The 23464-nt window shown below is 38.0% G+C and overlaps 1 protein-coding gene across 7 annotated transcripts in view; it reads left to right on the top strand.

Moving 5' to 3' along the window:
- The window catches only part of ALS2 (alsin Rho guanine nucleotide exchange factor ALS2), a 71285-nt gene that overhangs the window by 46265 nt on the left and 1556 nt on the right, over positions 1–23464 (top strand). For 5 of the 7 annotated variants that reach the window (XM_046019066.1, XM_046019069.1, XM_046019067.1 and 2 more), the window contains 15 exons: positions 88–153; positions 1383–1481; positions 2251–2415; positions 3537–3648; positions 4004–4081; positions 8327–8460; positions 9333–9500; positions 13528–13645; positions 15867–16024; positions 18100–18222; positions 19135–19311; positions 20159–20204; positions 20429–20490; positions 21055–21204; positions 21395–21491. In XM_046019066.1, the coding sequence (XP_045875022.1) occupies positions 88–153; positions 1383–1481; positions 2251–2415; positions 3537–3648; positions 4004–4081; positions 8327–8460; positions 9333–9500; positions 13528–13645; positions 15867–16024; positions 18100–18222; positions 19135–19311; positions 20159–20204; positions 20429–20490; positions 21055–21204; positions 21395–21491 (1753 nt within the window). Of the gene's footprint in view, positions 1–87; positions 154–1382; positions 1482–2250; positions 2416–3536; positions 3649–4003; positions 4082–5168; positions 5312–8326; positions 8461–9332; positions 9501–13527; positions 13646–15866; positions 16025–18099; positions 18223–19134; positions 19312–20158; positions 20205–20428; positions 20491–21054; positions 21205–21394; positions 21492–23464 lie in introns of those variants that run through there. The other 2 variants (XM_046019070.1, XM_046019071.1) reach the window with 2 other exon arrangements.

The raw sequence follows: 23464 nt of genomic DNA, 5'->3' as shown, positions 1-23464 counted from the left end.
GGGATGATAGCCTGATTTGATACTGAAAAAGTCTCGATTCCCTGAGACATTCATTGATGTGTATTATTTTTTGCTTATGCTTTCCAGAGGGGTTTTGAAGTGGCCAGATGGGAAGATGTATTCTGGCATGTTCAAGAATGGCTTGGAAGATGGGTAAGAAGATTGTATAAAACATAAGAGTGAATTCAGCTTTAGCCCACTGATGATACTGTTCATGTATTAGGAGTTATTTTCAAAACAAATAGATTTTTGTTTTGTTTTTTAGAAATGCGTGCAGTGTACTAGGGCTTACAATGTGGGTGTGTGATCATAAGAGGGCTGGGAATGTACAAAGCAGCCTTGGTTTACCTGGAGTGAATCATTTGCCTTGATAGCCTTGTGACCTCAAGTGACACAGCCCTTCTGTATGTTAAAATGGGACTGTCTTTTCATTTCTCAATGGTGAAGACTGAGAACCTGGGTAATATTGGCGGGGAACTGTTGAGATAGTAGTGCCCTTTACACAAAGGCATAGACAGAATTTTCTTTCAGTAGTTTTACTTTTTTTTCCTTTCAGTAATTTTAAGTCATCTTTAATTTCTGGGATATGCTAAAGGAGAAATCTTCTACATGATATATTATCCTAATGGTACTCAAGTGATTATTTTTGTATAAGCTTGTTATGTTTTCTAACGCAAAATATTTGCACAATGAACTTATGGCAGTGAAGTATTTTATATCATGTAAGAAAAGTAATTTACTTTACTATATGAAAAAAGATTACTATACAAATTGTATAGATTTTTGTGTGTGTGATGTACTCAAGTGATTATTTTTGTATAAACTTGTCATGTTTTCTAATGCAAAATATTTGCACAATGAACTTATGGCAGTGAAGTGTTTTATATCATGTAAGAAAAGTAATTTACTATATGTATAGTAATCTATACAAATTGTATAGATTTTTGTGTGTGTGATGATATAAATTTCTATAGTGTCTTTTAATCTCCTTTTAATGGAATTTTACAATGAAAGGAGACTTTAGATAATCTCATTTACCACCCCTCCCCCAATACATGGATGAGGGGGATGGGTATCTGTGCTTATCCAAGGTGATGTGGCTCCTTAGTAGCAGAAAGTCTTAGGACATAGGTTTTCTGTTTTTCACTGGAGTTGGGCTGAAACATGTCTCTGTGTATTCGGATTGAGTCCTCACTCCTTTAAACTTGCTGGTAGCTTGGTATCATAATAGATAGATTTTATACCAAAATCCCATTTACCCCTTTCCACCACAGGTAGTTCTTTTTCCTGTTCTCCTTGTTAAAATGTTTACAAGTGCATCTGTAGAAAAGGTGAGTATGTCCCAAATGTAGCGTTTGATCCTTTTTTTCCCTCTGCGATAGATATGGAGAATACAGAATCCCAAACAAAGCATTGAACAAAGAAGACCATTATGTGGGCCATTGGAAAGAAGGAAAAATGTGTGGTCAAGGAGTCTATAGGTAATAACATTGGAAAGGTTGTTGGGCTGGTGTTACTTTTTCAAAGACTCATTTAGACTTTAATGTTTGTAGCCAGAATTTCCAAGAAGTAAGTAAATTTTATTTATTCTTTTTATGACTGAAACTGTTTAAAAATCTTATAAAGGTAACTTCTTACCTATCACAAGATGAAAATATTAGGTTATTTTTTAGTTTTCAACAAAACTCTACAAACCTTAGAAAACTTACTTTATCATAAAATCTGCTAAATGTCTTCCTTATGAATTTATATTAAACAACTCTAACGTGGACAAAGCCTATCATTCTTTCAGAGATTACTCATTATTTAATTTTCCAGCGAGGGATTAATGCAATTTTTCCGGGTACCTCTGTAGCTCAGTTGGTTAAGTGACTGCATTCGGCTCAGGTCATGATCCCAGAGTCCCTGGATCGAGTCCCGCATTGGGCTTCCAGCTCCACAAGGAGTCTGCTTCTCCCTTTGATCTTCTCCCCTCTTATGTTCTCTCTCACTCTCTCTCTAATAAATAAAATCTTTAAAAAAAATACACGTTTTCCCCTGTGTTAAGACAGAATACCATCCGTGATGTCTAATTTCTAAGCCTCATTCATCCAAATATGAAAATTTTTGATTGGTGAAAAATAATCATATAAATAAATAATTAAAGCTACCAGTGGGACATGAGTATAATTTTGAATTTCCTAAACTTTGTAAAAATGAGCATCAGAATTCAGTGTTTTTGTGATCTTTATCCATTCTTTGTAACCACAGTTATGCCTCTGGTGAAGTGTTTGAAGGCTGTTTTCAAGATAACATGCGTCATGGTCATGGTCTCCTGCGAAGTGGAAAATTGACTTCCTCTTCTCCCAGCATGTTCATTGGCCAGTGGGTAATGGATAAGAAAGCAGGATATGGTGTCTTTGATGATATCACTAGGTACAGTATTCTGCTTGTAATCTCAACATTGAGTGATAGAGGATAAAATTCCTGTACTTCTCCAGTAACAGCAATGCTTTTATGAAGGCTCAGCTAAGATCTTAATTAGACAGTATTGAGACATTTTTCAGTAAGACGACACAGTTGTCAGGCATCATTTTATCCATTTGCTTATAAACCAGATAATTGGTTACTTCTTTACAAGATCAAGATCTTTCAAAATTAACCTTGGTGCCATTTTCCTAAAGCTCCACAGGTACAAAGCTTTCAGTGTTATGGAGGTTACCAAATCTTTAACTATTATAAAAAGAAAAACCTTTAAAACAATCTGTAGATAATAGGATTAAAAGGTCAGAGGCAACCAATGGAAATTTCCTTTTGGGGTCATAGGATGGCATCCAAACACCTTTCTGCTTAGGGCTTTCTTTAGGTCAGGGACTTGTTACCATGCTAGCAGCCCAGCAATCAAGCTTAAATTCAATGAACTAAACCTTGGGGAGGAATGTATTTCTTTTGCCTCCATATTTGATTTAGCCTGACTTGCTTTTGGACTTAATATATACTTTTTTCCCCTTCATGTTATTTTTATAATGTGGGGTTTTAAAATTTAGATGTTATTACTAAACTCCATGATTATTTAACAAGCACTTCATACCTACTTTGTTTTTTTAGTGGAGATTAGTAAGATTTCCCTGAGTTTGAGTTTGTGAAGAATGAGACTTCTTATATGATAAACCTCATTTATTTTTTTTAAGGTTAGGAAGTTTTGGAGTTACAAAAGTATGCATGTATTTGAGCCTATGTATTTCATTTTGAATGAAATTATTTTGAGTTGAATTCTTGGCATTCCTTTTTTCAATTACCAAGGACATACATGGAATATATGCAAACCTATGTCAGGTAGACTATATTATTAAATTCCTGAGAGAACATTACTCTGAGTAAGACGTCTTTGTACTACATTGTTCCATGTTTGAGGAGACACAGAGTTCAACACTTTAATCAGAAAAATGGAACAGATACTAACGAAGGGGTGATGCTTGGAATCTTCCATGTTATAATTGGTTTTTAATCTCATCCTTATCAGTTTTTCATTTCATTTCTTTTCTATTTCTATATAGGGGGGAAAAGTATATGGGAATGTGGCAAGATGACGTATGTCAAGGGAATGGTGTGGTAGTTACCCAGTTTGGATTATACTATGAAGGCAACTTTCACCTTAATAAAATGATGGTGAGTAGTAGAATACTTTGCTTATAGTTATTGACTTTTTTAAACTCCCATGCCCTTAACTTTTAAATCATCATTTTATTAATGTTCTACCTTCTTGGTAGTATTTTTCTTGTCTTTTAAGATTATTTAAGGCTTTGGGGGATATGACTGTATGAACTCTTAAGTTCTTTGAGTTAGAACTCTAAGTTAGTTTTAGAGTTCTAAGTTTAGAGTTCTAAGTAACTTAGAACTCTAAGTTACTTTTAGAGTTCTTACTTGTAAGAACTCTAAGTTACTTTTAGAGTTCTTACTTGTAAGAACTCTAAGTTACTTTGCATTTTGTCTGTTGTGATTTTTGTTTTGTTTCTTCCCATAGGGAAATGGGGTTTTACTTTCCGAAGATGATACTATATATGAGGGAGAATTTTCAGATGACTGGACTCTTAGTGGAAAGGTTGGAAACTAACTTTCTTCTTCCTCTCATATAATCTTTTACTAATTTTTCTTTGACTTAGAAAAAAAAGTCTACCTTACCATAAAGTTCACCTGTTTTAAGAGCACATTTCAGTGACTTTTAGTAAATAAAGAGTTGTACAGCTATCACCACAATCCAATTTTAGATCCTTTCACATTATCCAAAAAGATTTCTGTCACAATCTCCTGCTCATTTTCAGTCACTGTCTGTTTTTACCAGCAGTCCCAGACAACCTCTAGTGGACTTTGTAACTCTGTAGATTTGTCTTTTCAGGTCTATCCTTATAGTGGAATCAGGCAATATGTGGGCTCTTCTTTGTGTATTCCTACACTTGGAATAATGTTTTTGGGATTTTTCCGTATTGTAACCTATATAGCAGTTCATTCCTTTTTATTGCTGAATTCTAAAATCACATTTTGTTTATCCCCTCACCAGCTAATGGGCATGGGATTATTTCTCTATTTCTCTATATCTCTATATTTTTCTGTATTTCTCAGACTATTAGGAATAATACTGCTATAAACATTTGAATACAACTTCTCGTTTGAACATACATATCTTTTTGTTTCTCTTGGGAAAATATTTAGGAATGCAATTGCTGGGTTGTATGGTAAATTGATATTTAACATACCAAGAAGCTGCCAACTATTTTCCAGAATGGCTACATCATTTTACATTCTCATCATCAATTTATGAGGAATCTAATTTCCCCACATCTTTGCCAGTATTTTTTATTTTGGTTTATTTTCTTTCCACAATTCTAGTAGGTGTGAAATGCTATTTCATGGTTTGGATTTACATTTTCCTAATGACTAATGATGTAGAGCATACGGTCATGTTCTTATTAGTGATTCCTGTATCTTCTTTGATGAAACACTTCTTCAAATATTTTGACATTTTAAGAATTTGCTTATATAGTCTTTTTATAGTCTTATTGAATTATAAGGGTTTTTATAATCTTATTGAATTGTAAGGGTTTTTTATATATTCTGGATATAAGTCCTATATCAGCTATAGGATTCACAAATTCTTACAGTCTATGGCTTTCCTTTTATTTTCTTATTAGTGCCTTTTGAAGCACAAAACTTTTTAATGAAGGCCAGTATATCAGGAAATTTTTATGAATCAGGCTTTGGATGTCATGTCTAAAAAATCTTTGCCTAACTCAAGATTATTAAGATTTTCTTCTCGGGGCGCCTGAGTGGCTCAGCTGGGTAAGTGTCCAACTCTTGGTTTTGGCTCAGGTCATGATATCAGGGTCATGGGATCGACCCCTGTTTGGGCTCCGCATGCTCAGTGCGGAGTCTGCTCGAGATTCTCTCTCCCTCTCCATCTCCTTCTATCCTTCCACTGCTTGCATGCAGAAAAAAAAAAAAAGATTTTCTTCTAAAAGTTCTATATTTAGGTCTGTAATTCATCTTGAGTTACTTTTGTGTATGGTGTGGGTTAAATATCAAAATCGTTCTTTTTGCATGTGGGTATCCAGTTGCCTCAGCAACTTTTCTCACTGAATTTTCTTGACGCCTTTTTTGAAATTAAGCACCATAAAATGTGTGGGGTTTTTTTTTTTTGGACTTTTGAATTATATTCCAGTGATCTACTTATCTTTTATTGTGCCAGTACAATACAGTATCTTGATTACTAAAGATTTCTAGTAAGTTATGAAATCAGGAAATGTAAGTCTTCCAACTTTATTTTTTTTTTAAAGATTTTATTTATTTATTTGACAGAGAGAGATCACAAGTAGACAGAGAGGCAGGCAGAGAGAGAGAGAGAGGGAAGCAGGCACCCTGCTGAGCAGAGAGCCTGATGCGGGACTCGATCCCAGGACCCTGAGATCATGACCTGAGCTGAAGGCAGCGTTTAACCCACTGAGCCACCCAGGCGCCCCCAACTTTGTTATTTTTTTTTTTAAATGTTTTGACTATTCTGGATCTTTAGCCTTTCCATATTAATTTTAGGACTGGTTTCTTAATATTTGCAATAAAGCCTACTGAGAGTTTGAGAGCGATTGTGTTGAATCTGTGGATCAATTTCGGGAGAATTGCTGTTTTTAATAATATGGAATCTTGAACATGGGTTATCTCTTATTTAGATCTTTAATTTTTTGTCAGCAATGTTTTGTAGTTTTCAGTGTGTATCTCTTGCATTGGTTTAGTTAAATTTTTTTCTAAGTATTTTTTTTTTAAGATTTTATTTATTTATTTGACAGACAGAGATCACAAGTAGGCAGAGAGGCAGGCAGAGAGAAAGAGGAAGGGAAGCAGGCGCCCCTCTGAGCAGAAAGCCCAATGTGGGCCTTGATCCCAGGACCCTGGGATCATGACCTGAGCCGAAGGCAGAGGCTTTAACCCACTGAGCCAACCAGGCAGCCCCCCCAAGTATTCTTTTTAATGCTATTGTAAAGAGAGTTGGTTTTTAATTTTATTTTTGGATTATTCATTGCTATTATATAAAAATAAAATTGATTTATGTATTTTGTTCTTGTATCCTGAAACCTTGCTGAACTCATTCTACTAGGAGTTTGGTGTGAAGTGTGTGTGTGTGTATTTCTTAGGAATTCTTTTATACAGGATCATTTTGACTTAAATAAAGACAGTTTTACTTTTTCCTTTGCAATATGGAGGATTTGTTTTGTTTTGTTTTGTCTGATTACACTGGCTAGGTTCTTCAGTAAAATGTTGAAGAGAGGTGGTAGAAGTGGATATCCTTGCCTTGTTTCCTATTTTAGAAGAAAAGCATTAAATCTTTCACCATTAAGTATGATGTTAGCTAAAGATTTTTCATAGATTAATCAGATTGAGATAGCTCTGTTCCTAGTTTGTTGAGAGTTTTTGTCATGAATACATCTCGGATTTTCTCAGAAAGCTTTTTCTGTGTCTGTTGAGATAGATCATGTGATGTTTGTCCTTTATTAATATGGTGTATTATATTTATTGCTTTTCTTGGATAAATCATAGTTGGTCATGATGTATAATTGTATATTTTACTGGGTTTAATGCTAATATTTTGTTGAAGATTTTTATATCTATATTTATGAGAGATAATGGTCTATAGTTTTCTTTTCTCATGATGTCTTTGTCTGTCTTTGGTAAAACTGGCACCATAGAATGCGTTGGGAAAGGTTCCCTCCTACTTTGTTTTCTAAAAGAGCTCGTGAAGTCTCGGTATTATTTCTTCTTTGAATGTTTTTGAGACCAGATGAAATCATTTATTCAATGAATTTGTTCAATTCAATTCAAATTAATTGAATTTCCTTCTATTCATATTTTCCACATCTTAAGTCAGTTTGGTAATTTGGTTCTTTCTAGAAATTTTTCTGTTGTATCAAAGTTATCAGATTTGTTGGCATAAAGTTGTTCTCTTAGTATTCCCTTGACCTTTTTAATTTCTATAAGACTACTGTAGTACCCCCTGTTTCATTCTTGATTTTGGAATTTTGTGTCTTTTTTTTTTTAATTAATCTAGTTAATGGCAATTTTGTGTATCTTTTCAAAGAAGCAATTTGCAGTTTCATTGATTTTTCTTTTTAAAAATCTCATTGATTTCTGCTCTGTTGTTATCTTCTTCCTTCTTGCTTTGGGTTTATTTGCTCCTCTTTTTCTCATTTTGTAAGGTAGAATTTTTTTTTTTAAGATTTTATTTATTTACTAAAGAGTGAGTGAGAGGGAGAGAGAGCACAGGCTGGGGTTGTGGAGAGAGAGAGGTAGAGGGAGAGGGAAAAGGAGAAGCAAACTTTCTGCTGAGCAAGGAGCCCGATGGAGGGCTCGATCCCAGGATCCTGGGATCATGACTTGAGCTGAAGGCAGATGCTTAACCAACTGAGCCACCCAGGGACCCAAGGTGGAATTTTAGATTACTGATTCGAAGGCTTTCTTATTTTCTAAATAGACATTCATAGCTTTAAATTTGTCTTTGGGCACCAGATTGGATAAATTTGGGAAGTTTTGTGTTCATTTCATTCAGCTCAAAATATTTTATCTGTTTTTTTCAGTGATTTTTTTTTTCTTTTACCCATGGATTATTTTCATACAGTCTTTTTACACATGCATATAACACATACTCTTTTTTTCTTTCTTTCTTTTCTTTTTTTTTCTTTTTTTTTTTTTTGAGTACTGGGGACAGATAGAATTAAGGGAAAACGTTAACTATTTGGTGTTTTTTTCTTTTGATTTTTAAATTGGAAATTCTTCTAAATTTGACATTTTCTTTAACTTTACCTAGGGAACACTGACTATGCCAAATGGAGATTATATTGAAGGTTATTTTAGTGGAGAATGGGGATCTGGTATAAAAATCACTGGAACCTACTTCAAGCCTAGTCTGTATGAGAGTGATAAGGACAGACCCAAAATTTTGTGAGTAACTGGTGTTAATCATGGATTAATCATTAAGTGTTTTGAGTTGTCTTGTTTTTATCAAAGCTGGTTAGTATTTTAATTACAGAACAATTTTTTTTTAAGTCAGAAGAATTTTTGAAGTCATTTTTTGACAAAGTGTAACTTCCTTGTATTGCCAACTGCTGCTATTATTACAGAATCTATAGTCTTGGTTTAGATTATAGCCTCAGAGCACAGATGTTTAAAATAAAAGTTCTGTGTATGGGATTAATTTTACTGCTAATGGTGCAGATACCCAAATTGATTGAAAGAGCATTCTTAAATGGAATCCCTACACAACTTGATTTTGAAAAGTAATACTCTGCATATGTGGGGAAGAAAACAAGATCTATATCTCTAAGTGTATTATGTTCTGCCTCCATGTTTTTGGCACATATCTGTTCTCCTTCACTGATAACAGCATTAGCTTTGTTTTTGTATTTTGGTAGCTTCTCCTATTCTTTGTTCTGATGGTGCTTGATATATTTTTAGAACCCAGTATTGTATAATGCATTTTACAGTTCTCATTTTGAGCTGGGCAAAGCATAGGAAGTCCTTGTTTTAACAGAAATCAATTTTACAAACTCAATTATGTGGAAATGTAGACAGCAAAGGAGTCCGTTCTGATGTGCTTCGTACTTAACCGTTTATACACTTTAGTACCTGACACACATTAAGTAGCTAAAAATCGTTCCTTTGAAACTTCCATTCAGTGTTTATAAAATAGAACCGCTGCCAGTCTCGGCAGATTTGTTGCAGAAGCATTCCCAGTTGTATATGGGAAAGCTTCTGTTCTTCAGAATTTTTGCACAAAAGAAGTGATTAATAAAAGCTTGATGTGACTTTATTAGCAGGAAGCTGGGAAACCTGGCAGTGTCCGCTGACGAAAAGTGGAAAGCAGTATTTGATGAATGTTGGCATCAACTGGGCTGTGAGAACCCAGGCCAAGGGGAAGTCTGGAAAGCCTGGGACAATATTGCTGTGGCCCTGACCACCAGTCGGCGCCAGCACAGAGACAGGTGAGTAAATGCCTGCCTGGCCGCTTGTTAGAGGAAGTTGAAACTTAGAAAGTAGGCAAGCCTACAGTTTTAAAGTCAGTAATGTTTTTCTGTTTCTGGTAATATAGACACAATACACCTCCCTTTATCTTCTGCTGAACTTAACTATAAAACCAGGCAGAATACACAGACAGCTGTTCTGCGAAGAAAATATCAGCCATGTATTGACGAAGAACACCTGAATTCCAAGTACCATCGAACCAGTTACTAGTTGTTTCTGTTTTTGTTTTAGTTGTGAATTTTTTAACTTCAGTATTCCTCAGCCTGAATTCAGTGTAACCCGAAACCTTGGCGTAAGCACTGTGGTGTATAGACAGAGCTCCAGAAATAACCTTCTGCTCCTGGCTCAAGATGCAAAAAAGAGACTCTTAAAGCTCAGATGAAATGGAGGAGACACACTGTGTTCTTTTTCTCTTTTTCCTTCATTTTCTCAGGCTCCAGCCTCCAGGTACTTCTGTGGCAGGGATGGCAATGGCATTTGCTAGAGCAGCCAGGAACAGGAAAAACTCTTGGGGGAGAAGAAACTTCTTCCTCTTTTAGTGGATCCTCAGGTCCAATAGTCATGGCCAAATCCCACTGTTTTTTCGTTCTCTCTCCTCCCACCGCTTTGCCCTCGATGTGGTACGTTCACAGAAGTGGGCAGTTTGGGCCTGAGGATCTAATAGGGGCCCAAAAAATGCAGGGGAGGTAACGGAGAGCAAAGAGCTCGAGAGAGCAACCCTGTAAGGTTGTTTATGAACTCCTGGGCTCACCCTACACCTGCTTTGTGTGGATTTGGTCCTAATTCGCACACCAAACACTTTGAGAACTGAGCTAATAGATAGATTTCCACCCAGGTCCCAGACTACTGCCCACTGAGTGGTATGCTCACAGACAGACCTAAACAGGACTGCAGAGGCTTTGAGAAGTGAACTAACATGGAAACCACTGCCCACAGAAGGCTGAAACAAAAATGTCAGCTGTTTCAGAGATTTCCAAGATCAACTGCATGTTCAGTGATCCACTAGAGGGACTCACAAGACTCAGTCGTCCTTGTAAGAGTTCCTGTGGCAACTCAGTGAGGAGCTACAGCCGGATCGTAAGAGGAGACCCAGGCAGAGTCGGGAGGAATCCACATGCAAGCTTCCCATGCTATCTTCCTTCTGAGGGGTGAAAAAAATGCTTGAAGAAATAATGGTTGGAAACTTCTCAAATTTGATGAAAGACAAAGGTGCTGATTCAAGAAGCCGAGCAGACTGCATCCTAAAAAGAAGATATCCGTGAACAGACACCTCGTAATCGAAGTGAAAGACAAAATCGGGACAGCAGCTAGGGAAAAAAGAGGCACTATCTGGAGGGGAACTGCTATCTGAGCGGTCCCACAGAGCCCACTCTCTGTCCCCAGCAGTAAAATTCAGCCACACATGTACAGTCTTTCTGCCCAGGGAAGCCCGTTAGGGACTCAGTGCCTACAGTTTTTACTGTGGGTTGGTCACATAAACACTCTGTGCTTAGCAACTGTCAGGATTCCACAGTCCCCGAAGGAAAGCAGATATCCACCATAAATCACTTGTTGTGGACAGCAAGATACCCTGACTAGTTAGGGAATATTGCATGTTGCTTTAGGGGACTTTCAGGAAGCAAATCCTTCCAAAGATAATAGTTTCAAGTCTACTATGTTTATTATGCCTATCAACATTCTTTTTAAAAATTTTATTTAAATTTAATTAACATATAGTATATTGGTAGTTTCAGAGATAGAGTTCAGAGATTCAGCAGTTGCATACAACACCCAGTGCTCATTACATCACGTGCCCTCCTTATTGCCCATCACGCAGTTATCCCGTCCCCCATGCACCTCCCCTCCAGCAAGCCTTTTGTTCCCTGTAGTTAAGAGTCTCTTATGGTTTGTCTCCTCTCTGATTTCATCTTATTTTATTTTTCCCTCCCTTCCCCTAGCCTGTCAATAATCTTCATAGGATTAAAAACAAGACCTAAAGCATCATAATATGATACTCAGAAATGTCCAGAATATAAACCAAAACCACTTGGCAGTCAAAGAAGCACCACCTCATTTTGGGAAGGACGGTCAATCCATACCATGACTTCCCAACATAAATTTTGACATAATGACAGGAACTTTTTCAAGGAGCTAATATGTAAATGCCCAAATGAGCAATTACAAACACCCTTGAAACAACTATTAAAATTGGAAATACCAGTAAGGAAAAAGAAGTTATAAAGAAGAACCAAATCAAATTTTTAGAATTAAGAAATCTAATAACCAAAATAAAATCACCGGGTGAGCTCAGCAGCAGGCTAGAGATGACAGCAGAAGGGTCCGTGAGCTTGAGAATAGATGAATAGAAATTACCCAAACTGAACAACCGAGAGAAGATACATGGGGCGGGGGGAGAAGGAACAGAGCTTTAAGGAGCTGAGAGTCTAATGTTTGTGTCCTTGGAATCCCAGAGGGAGAGGAGAAAAATTATGGGGATGAGAAAAATACTTGAAGAGGTAATGGTTGGAAACTTCTCAAATTTGGTGACAGGCAAAGGTGCTGATTCAAGAAGCCGAGCAGACTGCATCCACTAAGAAAGATACCCGTGAGCAGACACCTCATAATCAAACTGAAAGACAAAATCGGGACAGCAGCTAGGGGAAAAAGAGGCACTACCTGGAGGACAAGTGCCATTTACAAGCTTCCTGTTTGTCAGCAGCAGCCTGTGGAGACCAGGAGGAGGTGGCCCCGCGGTTCTGCAGCACTGAAAGCAGGATTACAGCTGTACCTCTTCCTTCCTTTCTTTTCCTTATTTTCTCCCTTGTTCTCCTTTTCTTTTTTGTTTTCCCTCGTCTGCTTTACTGCATATTTCTTTATTCCTTAACGTGGCCAGTAACTCCCACAGGATTGCTTGGCATTTGGACCCAAAGAACTTGATGATCCCTGCTGTATAGGAAGAAGTTTGGTTTTTTCGTCCCCCCTATATTTGGGATAAACAGGAATGGATTATAGTGTTTCATTCTTGAAGTTCATGATTTTTACCTTATATTCATTCTATTAGTAGAAGAAATGGAGACTCTTAGGATCATGAAAGCTGTCGACTCTGCCCTGTGTGTGATGCTGATGGTCAGCCTTCACTGTTAGAGCCTGTCTAAATGCTGAGACTCTGGTCCTCTGGTTGACCTTGGTTAGCTGTTGTTGGGTGTTTCCAAGGATGAGAGTAAATGGACTGTTTTGTTTTGTTTTTAAGATTTTATGGATTTATTTGACAGAGACACAGTGAGGGAGGGAACACAAGCAGGGGTAGTGGGGGAGGGAGAAGCAGGCTTCCTGCTGAGCAGGGAGCCCCATGTGGGGCTCGATCCCAGGACTCTGTGATCGTGATCTGAGGCGAACGCAGATGCTTAATCACTGAGCCACCCAGGCACCCCTGAATGAATTTTTTTTTTTTAAGATTTTATTTATTTAACAGAGAGAGAGATCACAAGTAGGCAGAGAAGCAGGGAGAGAGAGAGAGGGGGAAGCAGGCTCCCCGCTGGAGCAGAGAGCCCGATGTGGGGCCCGATCCCAGGACCCTGAGATCATGACCTGAGCCGAAGGCAGCGGCTTAACCCACTGAGCCACCCAGGTTGCTCCGCCCTTTCATATGTTTTTGTTTTTCCTCACCACTTCCTCTCTCTTATTCCACTTTTCTCTTGTCACTAACAAGTCTGTCACCACTTTTCTGTTCAGGCTAACATTGTAGTACCTCCTGACACCATCATTGATATTGAAGCAAAATCCTCATTAATTAATTGTAGTTGGTATGAAGTAACATTAAATGATACTGGAATGACTGTTAGAAAAATCTACTAGCAGGTCAGTTACTAGTCATGAGCTCATTTGGGCCAAACACTGCTGGGCAGTCCATTTCCTCCTTATTTAATGACACTGTTTCATGTGCACATTACAGTTGCCTTGTTTTCTTGATATGAAATACATAATGGGCTTTCTTTTGCTTTTTTACAGTCCAGAGACATTAAGTCGTTCGCAGACTCAGACACTGGAGAGTTTGGAATTCATTCCTCAGCATGTTGGGGCCTTCTCTGTGGAGAAATATGATGACATCAAGAAATATTTAATAAAGGTAGAGTCAGAATTTCAGTGGTCTTGTGAATGAATCATTCCAATGCGCTCAAGCTTATTGGTATTCTGATCCTGTCTTTGCTTTCCAGGTATTCCCTTTGTTAATTCTCTGACTACTAGAAGCACATTTCCACGTGAATATTGCCCTATCATGGCGATAGAACTTTTTTAGGTTTTGTAAAGTGCTCAGGGGAGTTCTTGAGAACAGGAGTCAAAGTTTAAAATGGCTTTTTGTTAGTAACATGAGCAGACTAGAGGTGAATGAATCATGTTGCCCTCACCCCATGGTTATGCTCTTTGCATCCTTCTCAAACCCCGCAAGATTAGCTACACTTTAAAGCATGACGTGCGTTGATATGAGGTTGCAGGAAGCGGTATCAAGAGAAATCAAGAGATATTTGCAAATGACAGTACAGACAAAAGGTTGATATCCAGGATCTATAAAGAACTCCTCAAACTTGGGGCGCCTGGGTGGCTCAGTGGTTAAAGCCGCTGCCTTCGGCTCAGGTCATGATCTCAGGGTCCTGGGATCGAGTCCCGCATCGGGCTCTCTGCTCAGCAGCAGGCCTGCTTCCCTCTCTCTCTGCCTGCCTCTCTGCCTACTTGTGATCTCTCTCTGTCAAATAAGTAAATAAAAAATCTTTAAAAAAAAAATATTTTAAAAAAATAAAAAAATAAAAAAAAAGAACTCCTCAAACTCAACACACACAAAACAGATAATCATATCAAAAAATGGGCAGAAGATATGAACAGACAGTTCTCAATGAAGACATACAAATGGCTATAAGACACATGAAAAAATGCTCATCATCACTAACCATCAGGGAGATTCAAATTAAAACCACATTGAGATACCACCTTACACCAGTTAGAATGGCCAAAATTAGCAAGACAGGAAACAACGTGTGTTGGAGAGGATGTGGAGAAAGGGGAACCCTCTTACACTGTTGGTGGGAATGCAAGTTAGTGCAGCCACTTTGGAGAACAGTGTGGAGATTCCTCAAGAAATTAAAAAATAGAGCTTCCCGGGGCGCCTGGGTGGCTCAGTGGGTTAAGCCACTGCCTTCGGCTCAGGTCATGATCTCAGGGTCCTGGGATCGAGTCCCGCATTGGGCTCTCTGCTCAGCGGAGAGTCTGCTTCCCTTCCTCTCTCTCTGCCTGCCTCTCTTGTGATTTCTCTCTGTCAAATAAATAAATAAATAAATCTTTAAAAAAAAAAAAAAATAGAGCTTCCCTATGACCCTGCAATTGCACTGCTGGGTGTTTACTCCAAAGATACAGATGTAGTGGAAAGAAGGGCCATCTGTACCCCAATGTTTATAGCAGCAATGGCCACGGTCACCAAACTGTGGAAAGAACCAAGATGCCCTTCAATGGACGAATGGATAAGGAAGATGTGGTACATATACACGATGGAGTATTAGGCCTCCATCAGAAAGGATGAATACCCAACTTTTGTAGCAACATGGACGGGACTGGAAGAGATTATGCTGAGCGAAATAAGTCAAGCAGAGAGACTCAAGTATCATATGTTCTCACTTATCTGTGGAGCATAACAAATAACATGGAGGACATGGGGAGATGGAGAGGAGAAGGGAGTTGAGGGAAAATGGAAGGGGAGATGAACTATGAGAGACTATGGATTCTGAAAAACAACCAGAGGGTTTTGAAGGGTCAGGGGTGGGAGGTTGGGGAACCAGGTGGTGGGTAATAGAGAGGGCACGTATTGCATGGAGCACTGGATGTGGTGCAAAAACAATGAATAGTGTTATGCTGAAAATAAAAAAAAACAATCAAGGGACCTGGAGAGTGACAATATTGGAGCATAATCAACTGTCAAGTCGTTGTGATTATATAAATATATAATACATATATATAAATATAATTGAGCTATAAACGTCACAAAAAAAATAGGAGAGGTTACCTTCAAGCAATTTTTTTTGTGACGTTTATAGCTTAATTATATTTATCAGTATATCCAGAGCTATTTTCCCAAGATGCCAAAAGGATTCTTTGATTAAGATTAGAAACTCCTACTCCATATAACTTGGGTAGACTCAACACTTTCAGAAAAGTTGAAGTATTTGAATTTTCCTGATCCAAAAGTTGACTCCTGCCATTTTGAAAATTGTTTCTCATTTATGAAATTGTTTTATTATTTGTTGGTTGATTGTTTCTGCTGTTAGTCCTTGACTGACTTTGGGAATCCTCTTCCTGTTCAGGCCTGTGACACCCCCCTGCACCCCCTGGGCAGGCTTGTGGAGACCCTGGTTGCAGTTTACAGAATGACATACGTGGGTGTGGGAGCCAATCGCCGGTTATTGCAGGAGGCTGTGAAGGAGATCAAGTCTTACCTTAAGCGAATTTTCCAGCTGGTGAGGTAAGAGATCCTTCTCGCTGAAGTCCGCAAGCTGTGGAACACTACTTTATACTAACGCTTGGGTGTCTTCATCCTGAGTCTGGAGATTTACAGCTTTGTGAAGAATCATTATGGTTTCTCCTCCTTGAAGAAATTATTCATCAAGAAAACAGTTTTTGGGGACGCCTGGGTGGCTCAGTGGGTTGAGCCACTGCCTTCGGCTCAGGTCATGATCTCAGGGTCCTGGGATCGAGTCCCGCATTGGGCTCTCTGATCAGCAGGGAGCCTGCTTCCTCCTCTCTCTCTCTGCCTGCCTCTCTGCCTACTTGTGATCTCTCTCTGTCAAATAAATAAAATCTTAAAAAAAAAAAACAAAACGGTTTTTGTGCCACAGATTCTTAAATAGATTAAATAACAAAAACATGTTTTTACTTTATGCAATAAACACAGGAAAGGAAACCATCAACAAAACAAAAAGACAACCTACTGAGGGGGAGAAGGTACTGGCAAATGATATATTGATAATGATTTGGTTAATATCTAAAATATATAAAGAACTTATTCAACACTAAAAAAACCCCCACTAATAATCTGATTTAAAATGGACACAGGATCAGAATAGACAATTTCCCAAAGGAGAGATATAGACGATCGCCGGATACCTACAAGAATGCCTAACATCACTAATCATCGGGGAACTGTGTGTGTTCTCATAGGCTTCCATTCTAGCAGGACGTCATGGGTTGGTAAATGTGGCAAAAGATGGGGCTGGAGGTAAGAGGCTGCTATTTTAATGACTGAGCCACCCAGGCACCCAAGAGGCTGCTATTTTAAATGGTCCAGGAGACCTGACTTATGTAATATCCGAACAGAGACTTGAAAAGAGGTGAGAAAGCAAGCAAGTAGAATATCTTTGGAAAGAAAGTTTAGGTAGGAAATTTGGAACTTGTGAAATTTAAGATCTTTTACTGGGGTTAAGCCAATAAGTAAATACTATGATGAGGTCATTATACAAAAATTTATGAATTTTCCAGGAAAACTTCCTTATATTATTAACTTCAAAATTGATAGATGCATTTGGAACCATCTTCGGTTTTGAGGGGGCGGTGTAATCCACTAAAAGACTGCTGGCTGGGAGTGGTTCAGCTCTGACGTTACTTAGATGAGTATAATGAAGATCAGTTTTCTGCCTTTTGTTTTAGTTTTTCCAACTATAAAATTAGGGGCAGAGGCAGGGGTGAGGTATAAGTCTACAAAAATAGAAAAGATTGCAAGCTCCCTTTAAAGAGTCAAGGTTTATGTCTAAAAGAGGACCATGAACTTGTTTATAGTAGAGCCCCCCCATTTGCATAAGAGGTCAGAGATAAAAATCTAGGGCAAATTGAAAACCTAGGGGAAAAAATCCTCAGTAACCTATCTTGATATTTGGAAAAATATTTTTTAGCAACTTGAATTTTTGTTTTAAAGATTTTATTGAGAGAGAGCAAGAGAGCAGGGAGAGTGGCAGTGGGGGAGGGAGAGGGACCAACCGCCTCTGTGCTCAGAGCCAAGCCCAAGGTGGGGCTCTGTCTCATGACCCTGAGATCAGGACTAGAGCCTAAACCAAGAGTCAGCCGCTTAACCCACTGAGCCACCAACTTGAATTAAAAAAAAAAAATTTTTTTTTAATTTTACATTTATTTGATTTTCAGTTTTTCTTAATGTTGAATATTTAAGTAGTTTCCAACTAATTGTGCTGTGAGAATAATGGTCTCTGCTTGAAGAGTCAATACAGATTGACCTCAGATGAAATTTGCCAGTAAGAAAAACACAGAGATAAGAATTTCTCACTCTTTAATAACCAGACAGAGGAAAAAAAAAAAAGCGCATGATTTTTTTAGTGGCATTGTTATTCATTAGCTACACTCTTAATTTTATCCTGTAATTACAAAGAATCAGTTAAGAATCTTAGGGAACTAAAAAATTTAGTTGATTTAAAGCTTGATTGCATGGATCTTTTAAATAGATGAAATAATAGACATGCATAGAAATGCATTTTACTCTTTTTAACCATTCTCGAGGTACATTTTATAATTGTATTTTCTGTTATTCCTTAGATTCTTGTTTCCTGAGCTTCCTGAAGAGGGCAGCACAATTCCTCTCTCTGCCCCTCTGCCAACGGAAAGAAAATCCTTTTGTACTGGAAAGTCAGACTCCAGATCTGAATCGCCAGAGCCAGGGTAAATGGAGTTGGGTAGAGATAGTGAAGAGGGTGGGCAGTCCTAGCCAAAGAATCCCACAGAGGGGCGCCTGGGTGTCTCAGTCATTAAGCATCTGCCTTTGGCTCAGGTCATGGTCCCAGGATCCTGGGATCAAGGCCCACATTAGGCTCCCTGCTCAGCAGGAAGCCTGCTTCTCCCCCTGTGCACCCCCCCCCCGCCCCCCAGCTTCTGTTTCCTCTCTCACTGTGTCTCTGTCAAATAAGTAAATAAAATATTTAAAAACCAACCATACAAACAAACACAAAGAATCCCGTGGAAAAGTTTTCTCTTGATCTCAGTTTCCTTATTTTTAAAATAGTGTGTTTGGGCTAGATCCCTTTTAGGCCGTATTACATTGTATTAGCCAAACCCCACGGAAGCACAGTCCCAGATGACTGGGTGCAAAGACTGCTGAGCAAAGTGACGTCACGCTGCTCTAGAATAACCTGATCTAGAATCATTTTCAAAATGGAACCAACTAGATTTTCAGTTAGATTTTGAGTTAATGAAAAGTATTCATAGTTGGTGCAAGATAAAACTCTGGGGCCATATAGGTAAGATCCTCATGTTAGCTCCAAATATGAAAGTGGAATAATGTTATAACTATTTCTTTTCTTTGAAGAGAGAAAGAAAGGGGGACGGGGGGGAGGAGAGAATCTTAAGCTGACTCGATGCTGAGCACAGGGCCCGACTTGGGGCTGAATTTCACCACCCTGACATCCTGACCTGAACCGAAATCGAGTCGACCCTTAACTGACTTAGCTGCCCAGGTGCCCCTTTTATAACTGTGCCTTTACTCGAAATGTCCCATCTTTACTTTCAGCTCTAGAAACTGAAGCTCTTTGATTCTGTATTCCATTTTAATATGAATGCTTCTCCGATATTTTGTAGTTATGTGGTAACAAGTTCTGGGTTATTGCTTCCCGTGCTGCTGCCTCGGCTCTACCCACCACTGTTCATGCTCTATGCCCTGGATAACGATCGCGAGGAAGACATTTACTGGGAATGTGTTCTGCGGCTGAATAAGCAGCCAGATATTGCTCTTCTGGGCTTCCTTGGGGTACAGAGGTAAGTACAGTAGTTAGGAGTAGAATCAAATGGTTTAATTTAAAATGCAAACAGCATTATCAAGAATTTGGTACTTTACTGTCTAATGGAATATATGATTTGCAGTTTATATGCTTATTTGCATATCTGTTCAGCAAAATAGTGATATTTAATCTTTTGAGAATTTGTGGAGTAAAGTGTAAAACTTGGTTATTCTGAATGTGTGTTGTATTTGTATGTGTGCGTGTGTATAAAATGTGTGAGTGTGTATATAAGTTTTACCTATCTTATTTTGCAGTTCCTTAAAACAGAATACATACGTTTACAGTTTCAGAAAAAATTATATATTGCCTTTGACATTCTTCCTTTCCTTCTCTTTCTTTCCTCCCCATCTCCAGTTTCTAATTTAAAAGTTTTAGAAATGCTCTTTGTTGTGGAGCATTGTTTCTTGTTATTCCGAGGGAACACGTTATGCTTTGATCCTAGTGCTGTGATGAGGCTGGTCACCCCACACCCAGTAACTAACTATACATATGTGCAATCAAAAATGACCAAACCGTAATCAGAAAGTGAATTCTTCTCAGTAGGATAATTTGACAGTAAAAATACAATAAATCTGGGTGAAGGAAAGATTTTGGCTAACTTGGTACTATCCATAATGTATGGGGGAATTGTAGTACATTGACAGATCCCTTGGGGACATGATAGGAACTCTTAAATTATTTCTGGAATGTTTATTAAAACTGTCTCTGTGGAACAGTTATTTTAAATGGGGAAGGGAAGGCAGTATAGCCATCAGCTTTTTTAAAGGGGTATTAAACTATTATAAGTAACAACCTGCACTAACAGTGTCTGGGTTCCATTGTAGGAAATTCTGGCCTGCAACCTTGTCAATCCTTGGAGAAAGTAAAAAGGTATAGTAAATTATAGTAAATTTTCGTTTCCTCAGTAAATATGTTTTTCTTCGATGGGGGATATTGAAAATAACAAAACATTTCCATTTTACTTTGATAGAATGGTAGCTAAGCATGAGTTATTCACTGAAGAACCACACCTTGCTACCAGTATCATTTAATTTTTGTTGTTACTGTGGAAGACAGCTTTCCTCTTTGACCTTCATAAATTCTCTTTTTTGCAGGTTTTGCCAACTACAAAAGATGCTTGTTTTGCCTCAGCTGTGGAATGTCTACAGCAGATCAGGTAATTGCTGATTTGTTGAAAAATCACATAAATCAAAGTAATAGTCTATTAAGATCTTAACGAGATCTTATCTTTACCTAAGCTCCAAGTGCCCCCTTCACTCCTAGAAGGTGTCACACTCAGCCTGGAGATCAGAAAAGGCTCTCTTGAGACATTTGGCTTACCTTTTACTCTACAAGGCCCTTGTATTTTCAAAAGAGGTAGAGAGCCTACCCAGAAATGTATCTACCTAATCACATCTTTAGCCAAATGGAAATTAACCCCACTTTATTACTCAGAGAAGTGTTAGGAGAATAATGTCCTACATAGTTATGGGGGTAATCTTACGATTTAGTGAATTCTTCCATGTGAACCATGGAGAGTTGGAGGCATCCTTTCTCAGAGAACCAAGGGATTACCGTGGTCATCCCTTCCAGCAACTCATTATGTCTGATATGTGCAACTTAAGACACCTTAGCCCCAGGAGGGCATATTGTCAAACAATTAACATTTAATACTAAACAGTTCTATTAAGAAAAATTACAGGATTTTTTTTTTTTTTTTTTTTTTTTTTAATAACAACAGCACAACATTTACCCCGTCAGACAAACTTAAGGTCATCCAGCAGACTTTTGAAGAGATCTCTCAGAGTGTGCTGGCGTCACTTCAGGAAGACTTCTTGTGGTCCATGGATGACTTGTTTCCTGTTTTCTTGTATGTGGTGCTGCGGGCCAGGTGACCAGCCTTTTCTGACTTGATTATTAGAGACTCGTTATTTTAATAAGTGTATTTTCTGAATTGATGAACCATTTCTCTTTACCCATTCCACTGTGGTGACCTCTTCTTTATTTTTCCTTATGTATATTCCGAAGGAGGACTTACATATAAGCAGAAATAATTCCGTATCTTTTTCTCATTGGGGCAGGATTAGGAATTTAGGCTCCGAGGTACACCTCATTGAGGATCTAATGGACCCATATCTTCAGCACGGGGAACAGGGAATAATGTTCACCACCCTGAAGGTAAGGATAGGTAGTATTTAATTTTTTTTTTATCTTAAAGTCTGTCCTTAATTTACCATATTATAAATCTGTGATTAACCACTGTCATCTTTATACAGAGGTTTAATGCAAACATTAAATGCCTTTAGAGCACATATTGTTAATTGTTTTAAAATATAATAAAAGTAGAATCAGTTAGTTACTCTTCAAAATCCTAAAGCAAATTACCCAATCCTCCCTATAAACTGATAAAGCAAATCATTAGAAATGCTTATACCGATAGACCATCTGTGTAGATGTTAATGCTAGAAAAGAAGCAGAAAGGATTCGTAGTGTCCAAAAGGGTCTCCAGCACTAGAGCTATTTAACAGATGAAGTAACACGGAGAAGGCAGTACATATAGGATGAATGTGAACTGCATCTTTTTTCTCCATGAATTTACTGTAACCAGTGTGTTACAGATGAGGTTCTATAATCTGAGTACTCGCTAGGGATTGTTGCAAGTCATTGTAGTTCCTCGCCTTGATTTTTCTTAGAATTTTAGAATAATTCTGCAGTATATTTGAAGAACAACAAATAGAAAATGGCATAAACACTCCTGAAAAAAAGGGAGAATAAACCGACTCAGCCAATTAGTAAAATATAAAATTACAATAATTAAGATAGTATGTTACTGTCACGAGAACGACATTACCCCAACAGAAGGGATAGCCCTCACAAAGGCAGTGTTATAATAAGAATGTCACATGTGAAAATGGAAACATCCAACACAAAAATGAAAAAGAGGAATTATTTAATAAATGGTTAATGTATTGGGATAGCTTATTAGATGTTTTGGAGGGAGGGTGGAATCAGGGTAACATCACTCCCATTGTTAATTACAGATGCTTTGGAGTTTTTAAGTGTAGAGAAAAGAAGAAAGAAGGAGAGACAGGCAAATTAAAATGAGAAAAAATCCTAGAATTTAATGTCAAGTTTAGGGCTTGGGTTAGTTTGAACTTTTCCAATGAAATATCATTAACATTTTCCATTAAATAGACTGAAAAAGGTAGAGAAACTGGGGAAAATATTGCCCACCTAGAACTTAAATTTTTAGTATTTATGTTATAAGAAGAGTATCTCTCAACATATCTGCAAGGGAGAAGCAACTGATACGTTTATATGTAGGAAAATGCTCAACCTCACTGAAAATTACAGTACTGCAGGTTTAAGCATGATGGCATTTTGTGTCTACTAAAATAGCAAGGATCTTTTAAATTATAGCCAGTTATAGCCAGTGCTGGTATAGGAGTATAGTGAAATCAGGAATGTGTCCATATTGCTGGGCATATTGGATTAAATAGCAATCACCCTTTTAGAAAACTGCTGTTGTTAATATCGATATCATCAATATCAAAAATGTTCTTGGGGCTTGAGTAATCCAGCTCCTGGAGATTTATCCTGAGAAACTGAGGAATGGAAAACATACATGGTTTGGCTGAGGTATTCTTTGTAGCGAGAGTAACTTCCAAACCTGGATACTTTCAGGATCACCTGGGAATGCTTCTTAAAAATTCATTCCTGGGACTTTTGGGTGGCTCAGTTGGCTGGGTGACTGCCTTCGGCTCAGGTCATGATCCTGGAGTTCCAGGATGGAAGCCCGCATCAGGCACCTGCTCAGTGGGGAATCTGCTTCTCTCTCTGACCCTCCCCCATCTCATTCTCTCTCTCTCTTTCTCTCTTTCCCTCTGTCAAATAAAGCCTTAAAAAACCAAATTCATTCCTGGAAATTCTGACTCACTGGGTCTGGACTGATGCTTACTCTTAATTTGTAGTTTCCTCAACATACTAGATGATTCCAATTATAGTTGTTTGTATACCTTATAATGCTCAGCATATTCTAAATGTCCACTCAGTAGTGGCTTAGCAATTAAGGTATATCTCCTTAGTGAAGGATATTAAACAGCTTGTAAAAAGCTTGTTTATTTTAGAAGTAGAAGACAGTGTGCAGAATC

This window comes from Meles meles, chromosome 9 (assembly GCF_922984935.1).
Source record: "Meles meles chromosome 9, mMelMel3.1 paternal haplotype, whole genome shotgun sequence".
Taxonomy (NCBI): domain Eukaryota; kingdom Metazoa; phylum Chordata; class Mammalia; order Carnivora; family Mustelidae; genus Meles; species Meles meles.
The sequence above is the reverse complement of the archived record's forward strand: the minus strand, read 5'-3'. Positions and strand labels throughout refer to the sequence as shown.